At 36.0% G+C, this 27,589-nt stretch overlaps 1 protein-coding gene across 1 annotated transcript in view; it reads left to right on the forward strand.

The window, feature by feature from the left end:
- Nucleotides 1–27,589, forward strand: part of LOC150076021 (uncharacterized) — a 100,466-nt gene that overhangs the window by 39,773 nt on the left and 33,104 nt on the right. The window contains exons 6-7 of the mRNA XM_090387237.1: nucleotides 1,117–1,177; nucleotides 17,708–17,823. Of these exons, the coding sequence (XP_090243363.1) occupies nucleotides 1,117–1,177; nucleotides 17,708–17,823 (177 nt within the window). The remainder of the gene's footprint in view (nucleotides 1–1,116; nucleotides 1,178–17,707; nucleotides 17,824–27,589) is intronic.

Here is a 27,589-nt window from a genome sequence, read left to right on the forward strand (position 1 = left end):
CACATGTTCAGCTCATAATATAACTTATTATGGTAATTTTTATCTAAAAAATCATTTACATTATCTTTTCATAAAAAAATATTAACTTTAATCTGGAAAAGTACTATACACAACACAGGAAAACATTTATGATTATTTGACAATTTATTCTAATCTGAAACCAAAAATTGGTTGGAGGTCATGTTTAGGTAAAAGATCATTGCATCATATTGTATAATAATTAAACTTAATAATTCTATAATTATTATTATGATTTATTTATTTTGTGTTTGTTACTGAAGTGCAGTTTTTCTCACTATGGCTTTCTTGTACCACACAGTCAAGCTCTTTGTTTTATTAAATTATGATTGCTCTGCTCAAAGATTTTTTAATGCTTCAATCTTGTAAAATCACAGTTATCTTTGATGTTCATCATGTGTCATGTAGAGTAGTTTCATAAGCAAAACTGATTCTGAGGGGAAATGAGGTCAATGAGCTTCCTGTAGAGTCCAAACAAGACTGTTTGGTCTGAAATATCTGATAATACTTTATATTAATGTACTCCACTGTTCTTTTGATTAAAAATAATGCAGACTGGAAAGGAGTGAGTTAGTGGTGGCTATTTTTTACAGTGGCAAAATTTAACTGAACACAAACTCGTGTTTCATTGCACATATTCCAACAATTCTTACCCAGTTACTAACAAGAAAATGGAATACACATTTAAATTGGTGAGAGCACAGACCCAAATAAAAAAAAAAATAAAAATTATAAGACTAAAAAATTATCAGTTATCTTATTGCACACAACTATGTGCTTCTGCCTTTACTTTAAAATTGTCTGCTATTTTTTAAGGGTGAATGGAAACTGTTTGTGGCTTACTGTGGAACAACATGTGATACACAGGCCTGTTTTTCAATTCTTGCCTTAACCAAAAAATTTACTTGTATTTTGTATGATAAGTTCCCAAAATAAAGTTGCATTTTTACACAAGGAAATGTTGCATAAGTCACTTCTTATATTATTAGTTTCTACATTATGACCACTCTTTTAAAATCTAAGATAACTAGAAATTAAATTTTTCTTAAGTAATATGTATTAGCTAAAACTATTTCATTAAATGTATGTTTGTTTTAGGCAAACACTGTTATGGTAGTCTTTCAAGCTATAAGCACATTGATAGTAATCCTTGCAACAAGTAAGATTTTTTTTAATTAACTGTTGTTATGAAATTTAACAAGAACTATGCATATTTTATGTTGATCATTTGTGTTAAATACTCACTATAGCAAAGATGGTGAGGGAAAGTACCATTGTATTTTATTGAATGATTTATAAATATTAGATGAGAACACCCATGCTCTTCTAGTAAATTTATTTTCAGAAATTTCTGTTTTTCTAGACCTGATTAATCAATTTACATAATACTTCACTGAAACTTCAATGATATATACCAAAATACAATCCATCCAATGGAAGGATTGTATTTTTTACATAAGAAAACATTAAAAACTTCCAAAAACAGGTTTGTGAGGTAGAAAGGTAGTGTGTATGGTTTGAAGGCAGTGGTGAGCAGTGAATATTTTAACAATGGGCTCTCAGTTTTTCCGACTTTCTACCGAGTAAATCTGATCAGTCAGGGAAGTGATGTCATTCACAGTTTCCGCTAGAGGCACTTCCAACGCTCACACTACTAGTAGTGTGATTAGAGTGCGTGATGCATTTTTTGTGACCGGTATGATATATCTCGAGTCAGGGGATGATCTAGGGGGTTGGACAGATGTGACTTATTACCCCCTTAACCATTCATATAAGTGAATGTGTAAAACGTTCCTAGGTCTATCTAAAAAAAAAAAAAAAAAACTTAAAAAACCTGGTCTTTATGCCTCGCCTTACGATGATAACTGGAGATATGACAGCATCTAGAGTTCTAACCTTTTAGAATTTTTGAATAGTATGACATCACAACCATGCTTCCTGAAGTTGCATACTGCAGTAAGTATGATTACAACAATACAAATATTTGTCAACAATTTCTTTTTTCATTCGCATTTTCATTACACTCCGTTGAGGTTCAGTCTGTTCCCCTAACAGCAGCATATGTCGCTTCAACTACAAGATCGGTACATCAATCGGCGCTATTTTACAGAGATATTTAGATATGTTGCACTTGCAAGTATACATCTCTTACTTCAGTTATCATAAATCCATTGTATCTTGTCTTCCAGAAATTATGAAAATCTGTGAATGATCAATGAAATATTTACAATAAAAAAGCTGTTATTTTGTAATCGATATATACAAAGCAAAATACCTAAAAGAAACGCAAAGGATGTTTCGCATAAACAGTCTACCACGCGTGCTCGGCACATGCACAACTTTTTTTATTCGTTTTTTTTATGATACATTTTTTTTCATGATAAAGTTTTAATATTGCAAATAAAAAATAACATGAAATATTTCCCATATCATAAATAACATAAAAACTATCACAAAACATTACACAGTATAAAAACAAATATTACATAAAAAAACAAACTTTCTAGAAAAACACAAAAAATCACAGATTATGTGAAAAAAAATTTATTTCACAAATATTCAAGAAAAATTTATTTTAAAAATTGCCATATAGAATTTACTTCTTTATTAATATTTGTTGTCAATCTTCTGCTTTGCTCAATAGCTGAGCGATGATTACAGAGGAATGATTTGATATAACGATCCGGATCAAAATGAAGCAATGGTTTTCCATTTAGATTTATTGTCACTGTTATTCATTACGCTGAAAGCTCACTCAGCTTCAGCACTGCTAATCGCAATGGTTTCAAATATATTTTCTGGTTTTCTTAATTGAAAAGGGAATTTCACTCGATTTTAAAGATAAACTGTCTTTGACAAAATCTCTAAAATCATTAATTTTTATTTCATATTTTATCAGAAAACTTAAAATTTCTTATTCAGTTTTCACTGTCTTCCCACCAAGATGAAAGTTCTTTCACATTCTACGATTTCGGGTAGCATATGTTTAAAATTTCTTTCAATGGTATCATTATTTTCTTTATTTAATTTAAAATCACTCTGTTGCATTAATAACTCAGGGTTCAGTGTTGGCATTCGAGGTGAGCGGATGTGCTTAGTCAGGGCTCCTCAGTTAAGTGGTTTACTTTTGGATAGTGCTTTTAAATATTTGATTTATTTAGATATTGTTGGATTATTTTGTTATAGGTTTTCCTGTAACAGTTTGATTTTAATAATATCATAGATATAATTTTTTAAAGTTAACTTTCATTGATATTTATTTAATTTTATAATGGTAGTTACGAGATCTGCCTTAAACATGTCACAGGGTATCATGACTCACATGGAAATAGCCGATGGCGATTTACAGGTGAGTCATGATTTAATCCGTTGTGGAACCTGTGGAATGTTTTCCAAGGTTGACCTGGTGACTAATCCTACCTCACCTGGGGATTCTTTTCTTTGTGATCGATGTAAGGAGTGCACCGATCTTAAATTACAATTTGGTGCAATAATGGAACAATTTGAGTCCCTGAAAAAACGGGTGCTTGCCCTCGAGAATAATGCATCTGGGAGCTCGTCAGGGACTCAAGACTCCAGCAATCTACCAAGTGATGCACACCCGATTCAAGCCTCAAAACATAAAAACCAAGTGCAAACTACTCTGGTTAAAAAGACATTGTTTTATTAGGAGACTCCATTTTCAGGGAAACGGGGAATATTTTTTGTAATAAGGATAGGTGGAGTAGAACCAGGGTATGTCTGCCGGGAGCAACTATTGACGATGTCACCAACAGATTGTCAGATTTTAAAGGGGGTAAAGAGAATATTATTATTCATGTGGGGACTAATGATATTAAACGTACATGATCTGATGATTTGTTGGAAAAATACAGGATCATGCTGAGGAAATGTCGCGAGCTAGGCCATAATGTCTATGTGTCTGCAATTCTGCCCAGACACGATAGGAGGGATTATATGTTAAGAGCCTTGTGGATTAACTCAAGACTTGAAGGACTCTGCAAGGCTTTAGGGGGGGAAATTTCTATCAGCATGGCCCACACTTGTAGGTAGAAGGAATTTGTTTTGTAGAGACGGGATACACTTAAACAAAGGTGGTGCAAAAGTTTTTGCCAGTATTATTGAGGATACCTTAAAGGTTCAGGGAAACTGCTAGTTAGGGGGGATGTGGGTAATACTGACATGCATTTATCTGATAATATTGGTCACAGTAACTCTTGCACATACCTTAAGAATTCTTATCTGTTACCCCAACTGGACATATTATCTAGATGTTCTGGAGGCAGAAACGTTTCACGTGAGCGGGTAGCTAATATCAGAGAAGAGAGCCTAAAAAACTTCAAGGGTTGTGTTAGGGTTGTTAAATATACAAGAACAGTAAATCTTAATTGTTTATACAGTAACGTTAGAAGTGTCGTCAATAAAATGAGCGAATTCGAACTGCTGGTTAAAACAAGTAACGCGCACATGATAGGGCTTACAGAGACGTGGTGCCACTCAGAAATTGGGGATGATGAGTTTAAGTACGGCTTGTATAATGTGTTTAGGAAGGATAGGGTAGATAGAAGGGGTGGTGGGGTAATGCTTCTTATCAGAAGCAGCCTAAGTGCGACGATAGCTTTCCCGGATTCAGACATTTCACATGCTAGTATAGAGTCTATATGGTGTGAGATAGTTGGAAACAAAGGTATAATGCGAGTAGGAGTAATCTACAGACCAGGTGATTGGGAAGATTATGACAAAAGCCTCTACATGCAAATGGAATGGGCAAGTAAGTGTCAATGCCTTATTATGGGTGATTTCAATTTGTCTCTAATTGATTGGAGTAAATGGGAAGGAAACTCAACATGGGGAACAAAATTTTTAAATCAACTAGATGACTGTTATTTGTATCAACATGTCAGGGAAAGTACTACAGAAAAGAATATCCTAGACCTCATCATCACACATGAATCAGATGACATAACAGGGCTGACAGAGGAACCAGTAGCAGGAAGTGATCACAAAGTTCTACGGTGGAGGATGACGAGAGAGGTAGCAGAAGTAAAAGGCAAAGGAATGGGTTTTAATTTCAGAAAAGGAAATTACGATGCCTTAAGGTACTACATGGCCTCTATTAACTGGGTAGATATCGTGCAGAAAATGAATACATTTGAACTGTGGTACGCTTTTAAAACATTAATCACAGATGCCTTGAATGTGTATATACCATTAAAAAAATACTCCACGAGGAGGGTTCCAAGTTGGATGAATAGTGAAGTTGCCACATTACTTGAGCAGAAAAAGATGGCATGGAAAGGTTACAGAGCAATAAAAAGTACTGAAGCCTATAACAGCTACAAGGTGATGTGTAACAGAGCCACAGAAAAAGTTCGACAGGCAAAGGCAGTTTATGAGAAATCACTAGCAAACAGAGCAAAGAGGGGGGGGGGGGATAAAGAATTCTCCACATATATAAATGCCAAGAAGAGCAGGACAAACCAGATCGGACCTTTTACGTAAGGGAAAGGGGATAGTATTAAATAAACCAGCTGCTGTTGCAGATTAACTCAACAGTTATTTTGCATCGATATTTACAAATGAAAAACCTTTTGTGGCAATGGGAAATTGTGGGAGCGAAGTTAAAAAATATGTAATTAATGATATTGAAATTTCACAAGATTATTTAATGAAAAAACCTTCGAGCCTACAGGCCAGTAAGGCTCCTGGAGTTGGTGGAATATACCCTATAATCTTAAGGGAGGCGGCAAGCGAGTGCATTGAACCATTGAGACTAATTATGTGAGCATCACTAGACTTTGGGAGATTCCCTTGGATTGGAAAAGTGCAAATGTATCTCCCATACATAAGGGTGGCTCTAAAAGTGAAGTTAGAAATTATCGATCTCTCAGTCTGACTTCGGTAGTAGGGAAAATCACGGAGGCAATGATCAAGGGTGGAATTCAGGATCATTTGGATCGAATTGAAATTCTCAAGGATACTCAACATGGTTTTGTAAAGGGAAAATCTGGTTCGCTATTTCGAAAGGGTCACTCACGAGCTGGATTTAGGGAATAATTTCGACATTGTTTATTTAGATTTCAGCAAAGCTTTTGACTCAGTCCCACATGAGCGGTTGCTTTATAAGCTGGAACAGGTTGGAATCACTGGGAAAATCCTTAGATGGATAGAAGGATGGCTTCAGGGCAGGAGGCAGAGGGTTGTGATAAATGGCTATTCCTCAGATTGGGTTGATGTAAGAAGTGGGGTTCCGCAAGGATCAGTATTAGGACCACTGTTGTTTTTAATCTTCATAAACGATATTGATGAAGGGATAGAGGGCGTGATGTCTAAATTTGCAGATGATGTTAAAATTGGTAGAGTAGTTAATGATCACTGTCAAGCTGAGCTTCTTCAGAGAGACCTAGATAGACTTCAGGAATGGTCAGAAAAATGGCAGCTATGCTTTAATCCAACAAGGTGTAAGGTATTACACCTGGGAAAGAGTAATCCCAAAATAACTTATTCACTTGGTGGAGTTCAACTAAATCCAGTACTGGAGGAAAGGGACTTGGGTGTTACGATACGGTCAGACATGAAATTCTCTGAGCATTGTAAACAGGTTGCAAGAAAGGCCCCATGGTGTCCTATTGATGATCTATCGAACTTTTGCAAGTAGAGATAGGGATGTGATAATCCCATTATATAAGGCTTATGTTAGACCACACTTGGAATACTGTGTTCAAGTATGGAGACCGCACCTAAAGAAAGACATCGAGCTTCTTGAAAGGGTGCAAAGACGGGTAACTTGCCTGTGAGATCGGAAAAAGGGCGTCCTTATGAAGAAAGACTTCGAATATGTGGGTTGCAGAGTTTGGAAACTAGACACCTTAGAGGAGATTTGATTGAGGTGTTTAAGGCTCTGAGAGGCATCAGTAAAATGAATGAGGACGAAATTTTCAAGATTATAAATGATGCTAGAACTAGGGGACATAAATTAAAGTTATGGGGGGAAATGTTTAGATTGGACTGCAGGAAGTTTTATTTTAGCCAGCGAGTTATAAATTACTAGAATAAGTTGCCTTCATGGGTGGTAGAGGCCGACAGTTTGGGGAAATTCAAAGGTCATCTGGATAATACTTTCGGGTAAGGGAAGCGCATAGGATGATAGGTTTAATTTCCTTTTTTTTTTATTAATTATTATTATTTATTTTATTTTTTGTTTTTATCATTGTTTTGTTCGGATTTTTTTTTTTTTTTTGGCTGGTGCAGCATAAGCCATAGGCTTTCTTGCACCATGCAGCCATTACTAATACTAATACTAACTTATCCTTTGAGGATGAAACAATGCATTTAATAACTTGTCACGAGGTAATTTTTTTTTACTGTCGATTTTGATTCATTCAAATTCTTTCCACTTCAACATGCTCTCAATTTTAGCTTCATAATTTCCTTCAGAATTTTTTAAATTAGCAATAGCATTGATAGTTTGAATAATTAATTTATATGTTTTTACCGTTGTCATTCTGTAAAGCTTCTGAAAGGTAAGAGAGCATCCTGCAGGATGTCGATCATTAGTGCTAAATGGTTAAGATATTCCAAATTTAAAAGTCAATTTACTAATCCGGAATATTTAAACTTCTGATTCAAAATGTTTGCACAAAGCGGGATAATTCCTCCAACCCACAATTGCCATCCACAAGCTACAAGCTGCTCATCATTGGCCGAACACACGACCGATCTTTATAGTTTCCACATCAAGTTCTTTAGCAATCATCCTTAATTCGCGCTAGTTTTTTGGAGATTGGTGATAGTTTTTTTTTTTTTTTTAATTATTGCCTGTATGGCATTATATTTTAGAACATTTTCTTCACGGTGAAAGGCTCGACAAAGTTTCAAAATCTGCCAACATTTCATCTTTGTAAAGTTTATATAATTTCTTAGTTGCCTCAATCCCCCCCCTCTACGTTGCTGCTATCACTAGTTCTTTGAAACAGTGCAAAATGTCGGAATCACATGGATATTCTGCTACTGTGACCATGTAAACATAGACAGGAGAAATTCACTCACTTCTCTGAAAAACTTACTGCCCATTTGTCGGAGTACAGGGGAACCACAACACAGGTTGACCAGAGGCTATAATCCGTGTTGAGAATCTTCTTAATCCTCTGACTGGCTATGGAAAGCATATTGACTAACGCGACTTCTCAGTATGTGACTGCATAGGTTTTACGGACACCACTAACATTGTGAAACGGTAATCTCTTTCACCCTTAATTCGCACTTTCTAATTACCTAAATTGCCTCAAAGGCCAGAAGTGAGAACAATGCATACACAGTTGTTTCTTCTAATCTGTTCGTTACATGGAAATTTTCTTCATTCAATGGAAACTATTTTAAATGTAATTACCATGGGGAATCAAAAAAATTTGCTATAAAGAAGTTCATTAAACAGAGGTCGGACTGTAATTAAATCAAAAATGAAGCAATTTTAAAATACCTAACCGACCGATTCTGCGTTCGACTGCCATTTCTTTTAAACACAAAGGCGAATTGTGCATAAGCGAATTCGGTTTGTGTTATATACGATATCATTCCCCTATTTATAAATCGTGTATGATCGAATTTGTGTAGTGTAAATACATGTTATATGAGGACTGACTGTATATCAGTAGTGTATTGACACTAACGGAATCCATATTGGCAATTGTTGATCAGATGGAAGATTTTGAGATAGTTTATGAATTGGCAGTTAATGGATTTCTCCATTACTTTGGAATGCATAAAGATAAGCACAATGGGATAATTGGATGGGAGGGATTTGTTGTCCTTTTTAGGAACAGACTGGATGTGAGCAAATTTCCGAGCAGAAGGAAAAACTCCAGTGGAATAAGAAAGTGGCGACACAAAACAGGAGCAATTCAGGTGCACAAGTTTTGAGAACAAGTGGAGAAATGCTATCAGGACTTGGAGCATTCCTGGCATTGAGTTTGTTCAGAATTCTTCTGACATCCCTTTTTTTTTTTTTTTTTTTTTTCGTTTTTTTGTGAAAACCTCAAACACAAAAATAATTAAGAAATAATTATGGGTATATTCAAAAGCGTTCCCAGAATTTTGCTGTAAAAGTTTTTTGAATGAACAGTTGGGCATATCAACCTTCAAACAGGGCCACTGCGACCCTATATGCAGCCAGTAAGCGAAATCAAATTTACCGCCCCAAAATATTTGGTTTAAAAAATAAAAAAACTGTAAATAATTATTATTAATTTATTGAAAAAGAAAAGAATTACAACATATAACAAAATCACACCCACATCGTACCCACAATAATAAAATAAAAGGAAAATTATAATGCTAAAAAAATATACAAATTTGTTTCCTTGCTTTAATGTGTGTGAATTTATTACTTAATTCATTTATGTTTATTTGTTCCAAAAGATCATTTTCTATTGATATTATTGCCAAATTAGAGATTCACTGTTGAGGCATCGTCGATCGTAAATAATTTTTGATTAATTTTAATTTTGAAAAACTCCATTCACCTGAGGCAACTGAAACTGGTAAAGTTAGAAAAATTCGTAATGCATTTGCTACATTTGGAAAAGTATCTGTAAAATCGTTTTTAAAAATATATTGTAAAACTTCAAATGGAGTAATATTGTCTTTAATAATCTCTTCAGATAATGCTAAACCATCAATATTGGACTCATTATATCAATGTCACTTAACTTAATATGTAAATCTTTGCAATGATTTAATAAATCGCCATCTGACCATTTTTTTTAATTCAGAAATGTTATAAAACATTTTAAATATTTCTACATGGTTCTCTCATATTTGTAAACCTTTCAGTTAATGAGAAAATTGTGTCCATAATTTGAAAGAAAAAATTAATTTGAAATTTCATAGCGGATCCTGAATAGCTTCATTTCTACTTTCATAATTGAAATGATGTTTTTTCAATCCCTTGCTTATTTCTGGAAACGAAGCTTCAATGCCAATGATAGTAGCCATATTATTAGACGAATCGAGAATTGTTTGGACTGCTTCCTCTGTTCTATTTTCTTTAAAATATTCCATAATATTTTGTACACATTTAAGAGTTTCATATGTATCAGAATCCTTTTTTTTTTTTTTTTTTGGCATCTTACCGGATTAATTTTATTTAAAATATCATACTAAATTATAATTGAACCTTTGTTCAATTATAATTTAGTATGATATTTTCGAATCGTTCTAAATCAATAGCCTTAAAAAATAACATCATAAGATGTTATTTTTAAGGCTATTGATTTAGAACGATTCCTTGTATCCATATCTTTATTTTCATCTTCAGCGATTATAGTAAAATCATAGCAAAATATTTAGCTTCTCTAGTCATTTCTAGTATTTTATCTTCAATATTTTGTAAAATTATTTCAATAATTTCATTTTGTATTTGATCGCCCAAATAATATAAAAATGATATTTTTCCATTCAGATTTCTGAATACAGGAATATGTTCTGCCATAACTGAATCAAATTTAGCAATTGTTTCAGTAAGTTTTAGGTGCCTCCATAGCCAGGTGGGCAGGAGCAGTAGTGCGTAGCACATGCTTCTTGATTAGATTGGGGTTCGAGCCCATGACCACCAAATATGGAGGATGCGGAAAGATTAGGGAATGACTACTGCATATCACCGGAGCAATCTGGCCTTAGTTGCTAATGCTCCTAAAAACCAAATAACAAACAAACAATAACAGGAAGTTTTAAAAAGTTACTGTTGTCATTTTCGTATAATTCTTTTGAAGATCCTCTGAACACTGTACATTGCCTTGCTAAAAATAGTATCATATATCTTATTCTGGCTGAACTACAGAACATGGTATCTCCATTGTGCGTGTGGCCGAAGAACGGAGCGATTGTTCCGTCGAGTTCTGTGATTGGCTGATTACTGAGAATGTGTAATTTATCTCATTTTGCATTTCTTCTTTGATTTTAGCATTCAAATGTGAAATTATCTTGCTGTTGTTTAGTCATCGTTGTGCTGCTCCACTACCTCAGTTATTGCATGTTATTCCATTTAAAAAAAGGATGGATGGATGCATGACTGTAATTGAAAATAGTGTATTAGTGTGAATCTGATAGCTTCGGAATACAAATGTTTGCAGTGTGGATGTTTGATGAAGTGTACCAGCTGGCATGTGAGGGCTGATGAGGTGAGGAGTTTTTTTTTTCTTTGTTTGTTTCTTTCTTTGTTTGAAGTTGTTTCTTAACAATTTGATGTTTTTTGCAGTAATTGTATGAGTTGTTAGTGTCAGATTCTCTTTATATTAGCAGGGTGTGGGGACAGCAGCCCCCAAAACAAAAAAAATGAAAGAAAAGGAGCATTTCCGTTGATGTGCATAAGCAATTCTCATTGTTAATGCACATGAAATCGTCTAATACTGTACGGGTGAGAAGAATCAGTGGTTGTATGTGGTGTTAATTTTTGTCAGCTGTTTAAAAACAAAATGCCATTTTCCCATTTCTTTTTCTTCATTTCTTCTAATTCTTGCTTAGTAGCAAAAATTAAGAGGGCGCCTTCGTAGTCAGGTGGACAGGAGCAGCAGTGCGTAGCACATGCTTCTTGATTAGACCGGGGCTGTGCCAACCAAATATGGAGGATGCGGAAAGGTCAAGTAATGACCACCACATATCCCCGGAGCAATATGGCCTTAGTTGCTAAATGCTCCAAAAAACCAAATAACAACAACAACAAATTAAGAGCCAGACTAATTTTTGCCTCAATTGCCTGAAGACCAGAGGTTCGAACAATGCGTTCCCAGTTAAGTTTCTCTTAATCTGTTCGTTATATGGAAATTTTCTCTATTGAGGCTATTTTAAATGTAATTACCAAGGGGAATTCAAAAAATATCGTCAAATAGAAAATTTTGCTATAAAGAAGTTCATTAAACAGAGGTCTGACTTGTATATGTATGGCCTTAGTTGCTAATGCTCCTAAAAACCAAATAACAACAACAACGACTTTTATATGTAAAAATAAAATTTGGCGCCCTCCTGAACTGTCGCCCATAAGGAACGCTTACCTCACCTACCCACTTGCGGTGGTCCTGCCTTCAAAGTGCCTTCCTTCTGCACATACACATTTATTCCATCAGTCTTCCCAAGCTTTGAAACATTCTTTAAAATTGTGGTCTTTAGCATATATAGCTTATGCCTATATATAAGCATATATATAGGTTTTTGTTGGTGTTTTCTTTTATATCATCCATGTAGAAAAATGATGACTCTTAATTATAAAAGTATACCCAGTGAGCCATGAGGCCAAAAGACTTAGATAGCCTGAGCTAGTTTTAGTTATACCCTATAAATAAACAAATAATAAAATAAAATAAATGCAAGTAAAATAAAATAAAATGATGATAATGTGGCAAATTATTGATATTAGGATTAATTGAATGGTGTGTTTTCAAGGGCTAGCACCATTCAATACATCCAATCAATAATTGACAAAGGCTATCTGTTTCTGTCATCATCATCAGCCATTTTCAATCCACTGCAGGATGAAGGCCTCTCCAGCAACTTTCCAGTTCCTTCTGTTTTGAGCACTGGCCATCCATTTACTACCCAAAAACTCATGAATTTCATCTATCCGTCTCCGCCTTTGTCTTCCAGGTTTTCTTCTAGCTCCTCTTGGGTACCATTCTGTTATTTTCTTAGTCCATCTGTCATCATGTCTTCGAGCTATGTGCCCTGCCCAAGACCATTTTAGTTCTTTAGTTTGATAAGAATGTCCTTTACTTGAGTTTGCTGCGTAATCCATGTGTTTCTCTTCTTATCTAACAGTCTGATTCTCAATATAATTCGTTCCATTCTTTACTGTGTAGTTCTCAGCTTCTCTTCCATTCTTTTGGTGAGTGCCCAAGTTTAACTTCCATAAGTCATGGTGGGGAGTATACATTGGTTCATTATTTTATGTTTCAGACAAACTGGGATATTGCTCTTCAGTATGTGACTATATTTCCTGAGTGCTATCCATCCAAAATTTATTCTTCTCTTGACTTCCAGCCATTTATCATTATTACAGCTAATAACTTGTCCCAGATAAGTATGACTCCACCTTTTCAATTACTGCTCCTTCAATCATTATTTCCCTTTCTGTGGCATACTTGTTCATCATTACTTTTGTTTTAGCCATATTCATCTTTAGTCCAAAATCCTTACTAACTGTGCATAACTGATTAAGATTTTCCTCTAATTCTTTGGGATCGTGGCTTATGACCACAATGTCATCTGCAAATCGTAAATGGTTTAGGTACTCTCTGTTCACATTTACTCCTTTCTGCGACCAGTCTAATCTTCTGAAAGCTTCCTCAAGGGCAGCAGTAAACAACTTCGGAGATATTGTGTCTCTTTGTCGAACTCCTTTCTCAATTTTAAATTTCCTACTGTCTTTGTCTAGTCTAATAAAGGAGGTAGCACTCTCATATATTTTCTTGTGCATTATATATTTGAATATACTTGGAATTCAAAGATTTTGAATTCCAAAATCTGCTAGTTTAGCTAGGTCTAAATGATCAAAAATTATCCAATTGTTAAAATTTGGCAGCAAACTGGCAGAATTATTCAAATGTTAAAATTTAGCATATATATATATATATATATAAATTTTTTTTTTTTGTTTAATACTTTTTTTAAATTTTTTTGTTTATTTATTTATTTTATTTTTTTTGGTCACTCCCCAATACTATATTTTGATGTTATTCTATTTGGGCATGTCATGTACTCTGTTAGAAACAGAGGACACTGTGTTGTCATCTCATCGTGCAATTCTAGTTGACACTTGAGAATGACACCAGGATTATGAAATATACGACAATATGATGTATATATTTTGTATATAATATTGACTTATTTCTATATATGTGTATTAATTTTTTTAACCCTTTTTTCTCTTCTCTTTCTTCTTCTTCGTTCTTGCTTTTTACTTCTCTTATCTCTCTAACCTTTATTAACTTACTTATACTATTGTTGTTGTTATTTGGTTTTTAGGAGCATTAGCAACTAAGGCCATATTGCTCCGGTGATATGTGGTGGTCATTCCCTGACCTTTCCGCATCCTCTGTATTTGGTGATCACGGGCTCAAACCCCTGTCTAATCAAGAAGCGTGTGCTACACTGCTGCTTCTGCCCACCTGGCTACTCAGGCGCCTATTTATACTATTATGGCCTTTAGGTTATTTCTGGCTATCAGTTGCCTTTATCTATAATCATATTTCTTTTCATACTCCTTCTCCTATTAATCTTTACAGTATATACAGCCACTCCCCGACTGACGTAAGGGTTGTGTTCTTTGGAACTCTACATAAGTTGAATTTTACGTAAGTTGGAATTTTCCGAAATGCTTATGCAGCACTCGCAACTATGCAAACTGAATTTGATCGAAGCAAAAAAGAAATGTTCGACGAACATGTAAATAGAATTATTTATTCAATTTTTTATCTCATGTACAGGAAAAATTTACAAAAGTGTGCAATTACAAACATTTCAAAATTATAAAATTACAAAAACAGAGGAGACAGGCGTAATGTCAGCAAGTTTTGCCTCTTAAGCACAGTTGCCAGAATCAATGTCTTCAGCTGATAAGTACACCGCTGTGGAGATTTAGAAGGGATCGGCCTCTCAACCTTACAAAAAAACATTAATGGATGATTGGATGGTGGCTTTTTTATTTTCTTCGTCGATTCCTTTGTAGAAAGCAAGCATATCATTCACCCCTCTGTTAACTTTTAAGAATCATTTGCTGTCAGGATCCATCTTCTCAAACCTCACCTTTGCTGATGCAATTTCATGAAATGCCATTGCCAATCTCTGTGATGATGAAGCATCTCAGCTCCTCATTTGGTTCATCTGGAGCCTTGTCAGCATTTTCTTCTTTCACTATCACTGCTTGCAAGTCAATAAGTTCTTTGTTAGATAATTCCTTCTTTTCTTCCTCTATTAACTGCTACACATCTTTGACATCAACCTCCAACTGAAGTAGCTCTGCAAGCTTTACAATCTTATCTGTAACCTCTTCTTATGATTTGTCTTTTTCAAATCCTTTGAAGCCTTTTACATGCCATGGGCATATTTTCTTCCATATGCATTTAAACAACTTTTAGTAATTTCCACTTGGGCCTTATTATTGTTTAAGGTAACATGATAAATATTGTAAGATTTCCAAGTCTTGTAACGTCAAATTTTTCTCACCATCTACTGCAGACAATGTCCGAGGAAATGTGTGTAAATAGTATGCTTTGAAATTCGAAATAACATGGTGATCCATAGGTTGGATGAGTTAAGTCATGTTTGGCGATAGAAATATAACTCTCACGTTCGAATTGAAATCATCTAGATGCGTAGGATGTTCAGGAGCGTTATTTAATAGAAGCAAAATATTGAAAGGAACATTGTTGTATTTACAATATTTTTCGGCCTCGGGAATAAAGCAGCATTTAAACCAATCCTCAAAGAGAGATATTGTTATCCATGCCTCTGGTTCGATAGGAAATGCATGGGTAGGGTTGCTTTATTGATGCCCTTAAATGCATGAGGATTTCCAGAATGGTACACAAGCAGTGGTTTCAATCTGTAATCTCCCACTGCATTAGCCTCAAGCAAGAGCATTGCCCTATCTTTTGAAGGCTTGAAACCTGGCAATGTATGTGTGATCCGGCATTTTTTTCCAATACAGAGCACTCTCTTCAACGTTAAAAATTTTCTGTGTTGAATAGCCACCTTCATCAATAATTTTTCCAACACATCACAAAATTTCTCTGCAGCTGCAGAATTGGTAGTGACAACTTCACCACATACTTTAACGTTATGGAAATCAGCATGATGTTCGAACTATTAAACCACCTGTTGCTTGCCATGAACTTGGCTTGAGGTTTGCTACACTTATCCTTAATATCTTCATAAATACTTCTTGCTTTTACTTGAATGGCCATTAGACTTAGGGGCATTCATTTTTGAATCTGATTTTCCATCTTCGATATAGTACCTGAACATTCTTTTGCGATCACTGTTGATCTAAAATGCTTTGATCCTTAACATGTTCTTGTATATGAGCACTGTCCTTTAAAATAGTATTCACTGTTGAAGCAGCAAGACCTAATTCCCATTTAATAGATGACAATCTTTGTCCTACTTTGTACTTCTTAATCATTTTCTTCATTTGTAAATCAATTTTTTTTTTGTTTCCTAGCACTGCCACCACTTGCACTTTTCATTGGTCACTTTCCCTTCATCATTGTAATAAGTAAATAGGAATGAAGAGAAGATTCTGAAAATTTATTTATATTATTTATATGATTGAAGATTTCAGTGAAGGGGAAACACATTTCACCATAATAACGTAAAAACCCATACAATTCCAGTTATTGGTATTATTGCAAATGCAATAAGATCGAGTGTACTAGCTGTTCATGATAGATTGCACTAACAGAAAATCCCAATAAACCAGAAAGTGCAAATTATTTTTATTGTTTTATGGTCGTGACTTCCAGAAATGGGTTTACATTCCAATATTTTCACAATAGCTCCATTTATAATACCTGACATTTCACAATATCTGATAATAGTTATATACAATGAAGCTAGAGCTAAAACTAAAATGAACAAAGACAAGAACCAATGTCAAGAGTAAACAAAGGCTATTGTTGAGAGTAGACAAAGATTAATGGTGGAAATGCATATAAATATGTAAAACCTGTTTATAAGCAATATTATAGCTATTTAGCTAACTGGAGGTGAAATTAAGTAGGTAATAAGAATAAAAATAGACACTCCTGCCCTCATATTACACTAATAGCCCAGAGTGTATTGTTGAAATTTATAGTTATGGGAAAGTAAATAGTCTATGATTGAAGAAAATAAAATTGTAGCTCAGGTTGGTAGCTAATGGTAGCTCTGGGATGAGTAAAATCTTGAATTCGACATTCTCCTATCCACGTCCCAACTGTTATGGTACATTGGGACAAACTGTATGGATGAAGGGGTATGCTATTTATCAAGGGAGCAACTCTCCTTTAAAGTACTGTAATGGAGTGTCTCCCAACATAATGAAATATCAAGCAGACCTGTTGCAAAAGTAAACAGTTCCTCAGTTCTTTGAAAAAATTGTAGCAATCAACATTTTCTTTCTCTCATCTAATCAGTCTTCTGAACTCTTTATATGCTGACAGTTTCATGTGGGATACAGAACACTGATCACAGTTTTGCACTATGACACCACATATGTAAGTACTGTACCAAAACCACTTTTTTTCAATTTCTGTAGAGAATGTTGCTCAATGTTTTGGCAGGTAAATTCTCCTTTATAGAGCAATAACAACAGCCTCCTAAGGAATTAGGTGAAAAGAAACAGCCTCCTAAGGAATTAAGGAATATAAGCAATTAGAGAATGTGCCAGTCCATTATGGAGCTCCAGATGGCATGTTCTAATTCTAAGAAAAAAAACAAAATCATAAAAGAGGGGATATGTGAGTAATATATATTGCGATTTATAACTAAAGATTGGTTGTTATACATAATACTGTATTTAAATGCAATACCAATAAGAGCTTTATTTCCAGTAATCCTCTCAAAAGAGCTACTGAAATATAATGCCCAAGGAAATTTCCCAAAAAATTTTTAGAATAGACATTTTTGTGAATGTTACAAAAAAGTTTATTTATGTTTGTAGTTGTCCTCTCAAAAGAGCTACTGAAAAATAAAGCCCAAGGAAGTTTCCTTTGTAAGACATACATGTCAACAGTTCTTACATTTGCAGGACTATATTTTATGGCTTATCGACTGCAAGTAAGTATCTCATCTTACATCATTTAATATTTGCATAAGTTTATTAAACTTACCAGGGTAATAAAGGAGCATCACATTAAAGTACTTTATATGGGGGCAATCCCAGGATAGCTGTGAGTGGCTTAAATTCGGTAAACTGAGTAAATGTGCTTCTGTATGTTTGGTGGCCTGCAGACTTTACTGCTGTCAGCAAACATTATGGTCTTAGTACTCACAATAAAACAAACTTTGCTTATCCACAAGTCACTTTGAAATGTACTCTTTTTAATCAGCTAATGACACTGAAAGGCTATGCTACTGTTTGTTTAAAACAGGAGTTGACAACATTGTTGACAATTAGAGTAGGCCATGTAGGTTCTACAGTTAAATAGAAGCAGCAAAAATTAGCATTAGCATTAGTAAAGACACATGTTGCAAGACAGCAAGCTTATATAGCATCAGCCAAAAAAAAAACAAGACAGCAAGCTTATATAGCATCAGCCAAAAAAAAAAAACCAAAACAAATCTTCTAATTTCACCCATCCACTCCCTCCAAATGTTTGTCTAGTTCTGCCTTGAATCTATTTAAGCTGTCAACTTCTACAATGGCAGATGGAAGTTTGTTCCAGCAATCAACCACACTCTGGCTAAAAGCAAACTTCTGCGCATCTATCCTACAGCTGTCTTTCCTCAATTTGAATTTATGCCCTCTCAGGCGATTATTCTGAGCAAGAGGAAGATTCCCATTAAGATTGAGCATGCTCAAAACCATTCATGGCTTTATATACCTCAATCAGATCACCTCGCAGGTGCCTAGTCTCCAGACACTGTAATTTGCAAAACTTAAGCCTTTCTTCGTAAGAGCAACCCTTTAGTCCATTCACTAATCTTGTTGGCCTTCTCTGCATTCACTCCAGCAACTCTACATCCTTCCTAAAATGAGGCCTCCAGACCTGTATACAGTACTCAAAGTATGGCCTGACCATTGACTTATACAAGGGGATAATCACCTCCTTATCCCTGCTAGAAAAATTCCTGTATATCATTGACAAGACACCATGAGCTACTCTTGCAGACCGTCTGCACTGTCAGAAAACTTCATATCTGCCTGCACAATTACCCCCAGGTCCTTTTCATTCTCTACCACTGTCAATGTAGTACCACACAGTTGATAGTTACTCTGGGGTTACTGCTTCCCATATGCAGTACTTTACATTTGTCAATGTTAAACTTCAGTTGCCACCTCTCAGCCCATCTGCTCAACTTTTCTAGATCCTGTTGCAACAGTGTACTGTCATTAGTGTCATTAACAACCCTACCAACTTTCATATCATCTGCAAATTTGAACATTAAGCCTTATATACCATCATCAGTATCATTAATAAATACAGAAAACAACAATGGACCCAACACTGAACCCTGAGGGACTCCACTAATAACATTGGTCCACGAAGAGCAGTGTCCATTGATTACCACTGTCTGTCTTCTCCTACACAACCATCCCTTTATCCATAGCAGCAATTTGCCTCCAATGCCACACTGTTCCAATTTGTGCAGCAGTCTTCCATGTGCAACAATATCAAAAGCCTTTTCTAAGATCCAAATATATGATATCAAAGTTATTCCCTGCATCCAGTTCCTTTGTGACTACACCATAGTATCCAATCAAACTGGTCAGACAAGACTTTCCCTTAACAAAAACATGCTGTGTCCGAGCTATAACTTGTCTAGATGATCCTGCAGTGCTTCTTTAACCAGCACCTCCATTAGTTTTCCTGGAACAGAAGCTAAACTAACAGGTCTGTAATTATTTATTTCTCCCTTTGATCCTCCTTTGTGAATTGGGGTCACATTTGCACATCTCCAGTTCATGGGTACCTCCCCTGAGTTCAAGGAAGCTCTCATAATTATGGCTAAGGGTTTGATCACGTATAATATGGTTCTGTTTTCCTTTTTTTTTATTTAATCTTAATTATTAAGAATTCTACAGAAGCTTTTGAAAACAATGGAAAACAACGGTAAACAACAAAATGGAAACTAAATAATGCAAGGTGGACCTAGCTGTAAGATGTGAAGTCTTGTATCCCTCAATCAACTCTTGCCCTAAATGGAATAAATACACTCACGTTAAAAAAAAGCTAAACAAAAATAAACAAGAGGAAAAACAATAATAATAAAGAATATTTTTATCATATTTCTTAGAATTATGATCAAAAGTTCATTCATCATTTCAAGTTCTTTCATTAAAACACAGATGCCATGTTTTTGTCAGCTTTTCATGTTTTGTTTCTGCTAAGTCGGCAAAACCAAAACTTTGCAACAAGTTTAGACGGTTCTTGATGGCATTTAAATCTATTTTCAGAGTGAGAGTTGACTATAAGAAACAGATGCTATGCTCACTTGGTGCCTGCTAAATGCCACACACACACACACACACACAAAATATATTTCTTGTAATTCATAGCATATTGAAAGAAAACAGAAACTATTATATAATCATTTAGAGAATATTGGAGAAGAAAAGTATATAGTGGGATTTGATTTTAATTCCAAATTAAAAAAAAAAAAATATATTAAAACCTGGTATCTGTGAGGTAGAATTTTTGTCTCTAACTGCAAAATAACATCATAAATACATAAGTTAGGTTTTTTATATTACTTTTTAACACTGCTAAATGTAAACAGCTTATTAATTAAAAAAAAATTGAAGCAATGCTTGGACAAATTAAAAATCTTGACATTCCACTTTAATGAGAAGATTGCAGCTAAATTTTAGCAGCAAGAAAATGTGGGTGCGAGGGTTGTAAAGCCCATGGCCCAAGTATGAAAAGGTAGTGGTATAATGTTAAAAATTTGTGTACTTAATATATAACACTTGAAATAGTAATCCACCAAGTTTCATGCAATTTCAATACTGCCTTTTTTTTAATTACAGGTCTTGAAGTCAAATGAAGTTGTGTGAATGAGTAAATATGGACAAAATCAGTCACCATGCAATCTTCCAATATTTGGAAAAAAAGATCTAATGCCAAAGGGAATTCATGAGAACATGGTTGCAACATTGAGGGGGGGATGCCTCTTCCCATTCCATGCTTAAGAAGTGGGCAGCAGAAGAATTTAAATGAAACAAGGAAGACGACCCACACTGTGGAAGACTTGCAACGTCCATCACTCCAGAAGTTCACAGTGTGCATGATCTTGTGCTGTGATTGATGAGTAAGAGTTTAGTACATTGACAACGTCTTGGGCATCTTTTCTGAACATGTGTATTGTATCACATGATAACAGGTTCTTGCTATGAAAAAGGTGGTTCCCAAATTTACTGAAAGCAGATCAAAAATGCATAACAGTTGTCAAGTCAATATTTGCATAATTTTGAGATAGATCCAATGACATTTGTTACCATGGATGAGACATGGATCCATCACTTTCAGGCAGAGACAAATGAGCAGTCCAAACAATAGAAATACCAGGGTGGTTCAATAAAGAATTACCATGACCTAGCTGCAGAGATGCTAGCCTGTTGATTCTTGGAACAGGTTTTAGTCCTTCTCTACATAGCCACCTTGCAGATTTACACATTTCCCCCATTGATGGATGAGGCTACAGATACCGTTTTTGTAGAATAGGTGAGGTTGTTCTTTGAACTATGACTCTGTTGCAGAAATGAGTGTCTCGTCATCAGGGAAGTGGGCCCCCCTAAGAAATGATTTGAGGGAAGGAAACAAGAAGTCTGATGGTGCAAGATCGGGTGAGTAGGCTGGATGGGGCAGTATTTCATATCTAAAATTGGCCGCTTGTGTTGTTGCAATTTCAGAAGTGTGAACTGGGGCATTGTCTTGAAGCATTCTCACATCTTTGGACAGCATGTTATGCCTACATGTTTTGATTTTCTCCAGTAATTTTGTGATTAAGTTGGTATAATAGGCACCTGTAATTGTTCTACCTTTCGGCAGGTAATCAGTCATTATTACGCCTTTCTCATCCCAAAACACTGTCAGCAAGACCTTTCCTGCTGATGCTTGGACCCTTGCCTTCTTGGGAGGTGGGGAACCATGATGTCACCATTCCATGGACTGTTTTTTTACTTTCAGGGTCGAAATGGTGTATCCAACTTTCATCCTGAGTGATTAGTAGTAGTAGTAGTAGTGGCATGTGATGCAAGAAAGCAAGTGTATGAGCTTATGCAGCATCAGCCAAAAAAAAAAAAAATCACACCATTCCCTCTAAATGCCTGTCCAGTTCCTCCTTAATTTATTTAACCTATCAACTTCCATAACGACAGATGGATGTTTGTTCCAGCAATTAACCACCCGCTGGCCTTATACAGAGGGACAATCACCTCCTTTTCCTTGCTAGCAAAATTCCTATATATCATTGACAAAACCCAATGTCCTGCCCTGGCAGCCTGTCTGAATTGCTCAGAAAACTTCATATCTGACTGCACAATTACTCCCAGGTCTTTTTCGTTTTCTACCACCTTAAGTGTAGTACCACACAGTTGGTATGTTTCTCTGGGGTTACTTCTACCCATATGCAGTACTTTGCATTTGTCAAGGTTAATCTTCAGTTGCCACTTCTTAGCCCATCTGCCCAAATTATCTAGATCCTGTTGCAGTAGCACACTGCCATTACTGTCATTAACAACCCTGCCAATCTTTGTATATTCTGCGAACTTCAACACTAAGCCTGATATACCTTCATCAATATCATTGATAAATATACAAAACAACAGAGGACCCAACACCGAACCCTGTGGGACTCCACTAATAACATTAGTCCACAAAGAGCAGCACCCATTGATTACCACCCTTTGTCTTCTCCCACTCAACCATCCTTTTATCCATTTTAGCAACTTACCCTTAATACCATTCTGCTCCAATTTGTACAATAGTCTTCCATGTGCAACAGTGTCAAAAGCTTTCCTGAAATCCAAATATATGATATCAAAATTATTTTTTGCATCCAGTTCCTTTGTAACCACATCATAATATCCTATCAAATTTGTCAGACAAGACTTTCCTAAACTCATGCTGTGTCTGAATTATTTCTGCAGTCTTGTCTAGATGATCCTGCAATGCATCTTTAACCAGTGACTCCATTATTTTACCCGGAACAGAAGTTAAACTAACTGGTCTGTAATTACTCATGTGACCCTTCGATCCACCTTTGTGAATTGGGGATACATTTGCACATCTCCAGTCCGTGGGGACCTCCCCTGAGTCCAAGGATGCTCTCATAATTATGGCTAAGGGTTTGCTTACTTCATTTTTTTGGTAGTTGTTGGCGCATCGCCTTCTGTGGCCATAGTGCACCTCCCAAGGTTTTTGCAGTACTTTGATCCAAGCCCGAGGTGGGATTTGAACCCGCGACCTTTGGGTTGCCAGGCAAGCACTTTACCCACCTGGCTAGCCCGGTCGGCGCTTACTTCATATGCTGCCTCCATTAATATAACTGGATAGATCCTGTCCACCCCAGGTGCCTTTCTTATGTTTAACTTCAACAATTTCTCTTCCACTTTGCTCTCAGTTATTACAAAATTATTAAGCACCCTGCTACAATTTGATAACCTTCCGCCATTTTCAAACCTTAATAACTCCTCATGTATGAATATAGATGCAAAATACTCATTCAGTTTGTTTGCTATCTGAGCAGGATCATCAACAGCCGAACCATCGATATCAAGTAGACCAATCAGATTCATCCCCTTCTTTTTAGAGTTTATATAAAGATTAGACGAGAGAAAAAAATCTTCTTCGTTTTTTTAGCACAATGCTAACAACTCATGTGATTTCTGTTGTCGATCAGCCTTCTGGAAACCAGTTGATAACCGGGGAATCCTTTCACACGCAGCTATCTGGCAATCTTCCATGATTAATGACTCCACTTTTCCAATCATGCAGTCATCGATGGCTGAATGAGGACGACCTGGAATGGGCTCAAATTCTACCAATGTCCGACCACACCTAAACTGTCTGTCAGTGCTTCACAATGCCATAGGATGGGGCTTCATCCTTATATACAGCAGTCATCTCCTCGTGGATTTCTTTAGGAGATATCTCCTTCAAGAACAGATACCAGATTACAGCTCTGACTTCAACTTTTTCCATGATGCCACTTTGTCACACGTTCAGCTCTGTAAGAGAAAAACAAATTAAGACACAGGGCTGAAATTTTAAACCTTCAGTACAGAGATATGTATGATTCTACACACAAAATATCATGACTCTGCGATATGTGGAAGTAGGTGAGGGCAATTCTTTATTGAACCAACCTTGTACAACTATGTTCTCTCCTTTCAAAGAAAGCCAAGTTGATTCCTCCTGCTGGCAAGGTGATGACATCAGTTTTTTAAATGCTCTTGTTTATACTCCAGCATGACCATCAGGTCAGTAGAGTTTACAATGAATCAATCAATACAAATTTTAATCCCGTGACTATTATGTGTTTAGTAGTCGTGGGCTTGAATTCGGGTCCACTCAAAGAGCATGTGCTACTGCACTCGCACTCCTGATTTTTGGTAGTGGATTACCGTCAGGAAGGCCAGACAGTCACAGAGGCATATCATGCAGACCTTGTGAGGTATTTGTGTGAAAACATCAAAGACAAATGCAGAGGAAAACTTAGCAAAGGAGTCTTGTTCCACCAGGACAACATGCCTACTCACAAGTGTGTTGTTGCCATGGGTACACTGCATGAGTGTGACTTTGAAATCTTGGACCATCCCTCATATTTACCAGATCTAGCACCATTGGACTTTCACTTGTTTCCTAATTTTAAAAAATACCTGACTGACTTCCATTTACCCACCGACTGCAGAAATGACATTGCTGTCTTTGCAACTGGAATCAATGCATTGCAGCATGGTGGTAAAAGTGTATTGACTCCAAAGAAGACTATGTTGAAAAGAAACATGTAAAATGTTATCAGTCTCCTCAAATAAACCCTTCATATTCAGGCCATGAACTTTTGAAGCGCACATCACATATGTTCCATATTGAACAAGGATGTCAGGTCAGTCTTTGTAATGTGTAACTATTTTAAGTGGTGTTTTCTGATAATAATTTCATTCTTGGGTCATTCATTTTTGTTTCAACTTTGAGCCATATCTCTTAATGTATGGAGCAATGTATTTTAATTGTGCATGCATGCACATATTTAGAAATATATAAAATTAAAAATAATCACATAAATTCAATTTTTTAATTTTATATATTTATAGCTGCATAGGGGGAGAGAAAAACTACAAAAAGTTTGGGAACATGGAAGGGATTCCCCTGGAGTCAGTGTTGGGTGTGCCTTGGGAAAATGCATAATTGGTCCTTTCTTTTTAGAAGAAACAGTCATTCAATGGTGATAGTTATCTGGCAGTGCTACAGGATTTTTTATTCTTGAACTAAGGCAATTAAGAATTGCAGCCCCCATTGTCAAAAAAATCTAAACCTCTCAAAAACTTATTCACTCATTTCACAAATATATGCCTTCTCAGTTCAGACCTCAATTATGTCCATTTCCATCTATAGCCTGCCAAGCCCCACTTCTTTTTTTCTGACAGAATTCCAATTATCAGTTTCTTAACTAACACTTATTTCAGTTTCCCTAATTATTCGCTTTATGATTCTTTCTGCATTGAAGGTAGTACTTGTGTATGTGTCTGCACTGATATTTCTTGTCAGAGACTTCCTAATTTAGTATCTCCTCTTTTTAATCTCATCTGATGAATTCTGTCAAATTCATCAGTTGTCCCTGTCATTCTCCCAATTCCACTAATTACTTGGAATTCTGATTTCCTTTCTTTGAAACTTGACTCCGCCCCCCAGTCTAATTATTTTTGTAAATATTCTTCTAATTATTTCATCACTACAAGAAATTATTCATGTAAGGATGAAATCTTTTATTCCACCCTAATATTTCAAGGTCTCATCTCATATCCACCACCAATTCCTTAAATGCTAATTTACAGATATATCTGCAATGTAGCAAAGATAACTTAGTTAATTTCAACCCTTATAAAACTTGTTCCAATTTTATACCTTGCAAAACAGTCTACTACTCCCATGCTTATCTCCAATGACATTCAGATTTCTAGACAAGATGACATGTCTCTATTAGAGGTTACCCTGACTTATAATTTCTCTCTCTTGAAATAAGCATATCACGAAATATTTAAAATTGGCTTTTCTTTTTTGCTCTTGGCATTACTTTTACTGTTTAGAAATATCAAATTTGTCCTACCATGGAATATTGTTTCCACATCTGAGATTCCTCCAAATCCTCTCTCAGTTTTTTAGCCTCCATTCAAAAGAGGGCAGTTAAGCTAAGCAATAATCTGTCTTATAAAACCTCTCCACTCTCTACCTCATAAATATTCAGTTTCTGCTGCACGCCTGCTTTTCCATACTTTCATGTGCACTATTCTTCTGAAGTGACATCTGTAATTCTCCTACCCTCTTCCAAACCAGTCTGAACACTTCAGTCAGCATCCATTCACAGAACCAACTCTTCCTCATTTATTTCTTCTGATTTCGGGAACAACCCTTGCTTGAATGTATTTTCCAATAATTATAATCTACAGAAATTCACGTGTAATGTCAACAAGTATTTTCTGCCTTCTCAGCTTTCAACTTGCACACGGTGCTAAGTACTATAGGTGTTAATACTTTTCGTGTTTGGGTTTTTCATTAAAAAATAAATATTTCTAGTACTGATCAATATATTGAAATTGGCACCAAAATTTCCTGCTACTGTTTACTTTGGTCCTTGAGGTTGTCACAGGCATTCTCTCAGATATGCCAGACAAGCTGTACTTGCTACCTGGGAGTCTAAAACACTGATGGAACTGATATTTGGGTGGACCTAATTTTGACGAAGTCCGGACGGTTTGTGACAGCCAATCCTCTGCTTGCACCTTCACTTTGGTGGGACTGTTAGTAATCCTGGGTATAACCTCCATGCACAAGCACACTGTGGGTGACCACTCAGGTGTAAACCAACATAAACAGGGATCGAGGTGTGGTGCCCACAGGACATGGAGGAATGCTGCCCCTCCGTGTTACCAGACAATACTAGGTGGTAGATGACTCTCATCAACCGGTGTAATACCACCACTTTGCTTATTTGCAGCTTGAAGTAGTGGAACCCATGTTTAGTATCCAGAGCTAAGTTCTGGTCAACCCTTCCCCATCTCTTTCATCATGCAGTATGACTGATGACTTTTGAGGTTATGATGGGCATCACGGCGAGATCCAATCTTCTTTACATTTCGAGAGTACAGCTCTAAAATGGTGTTTGCAGGCCGGCCGCTAGTTAGTACACCGGACCGAACCTATTGGTAACTGTTTAGGAGGTTTCCGGATCAGCTAGTGTATAATCTTGCTACCTCTACTCTGCCAGATAATGACTGGAGGGAGTCAGTAGTGTGTATGTGGGGCCATTGTCAAGGCCACATTATGTCAAGGATCTGTGTATATTCTTACCATGTGTATGCCATATCTAAAAATTTCATTACTTCATACAGTATGTCCTCCCACCCCACTTTTTCTTACTATTGAATACACCCTGAATTGTCAAACTAAAAGAGTAAGCTTATCTGCAAAAAGATCTAAACCTCTCAAACACTTCCTAGTTCATTTCACAAATATACGTGGTCTGAGTTCTAATCTCAATGATGTCCATTTCCACTTGCAGTCTGCCAAACCCCATGTACTTTTTCTAACAGAATCTCAGTTATTGGTTGATTCAACTACTGCTCATCTCAGTTGCCCATATTCACTGCATGATTCCTTTC

Source organism: Mastigoproctus giganteus, chromosome 13 (genome assembly GCF_048544385.1).
Source record: "Mastigoproctus giganteus isolate SK-2022 chromosome 13, ASM4854438v1, whole genome shotgun sequence".
NCBI lineage: Eukaryota > Metazoa > Arthropoda > Arachnida > Uropygi > Thelyphonidae > Mastigoproctus > Mastigoproctus giganteus.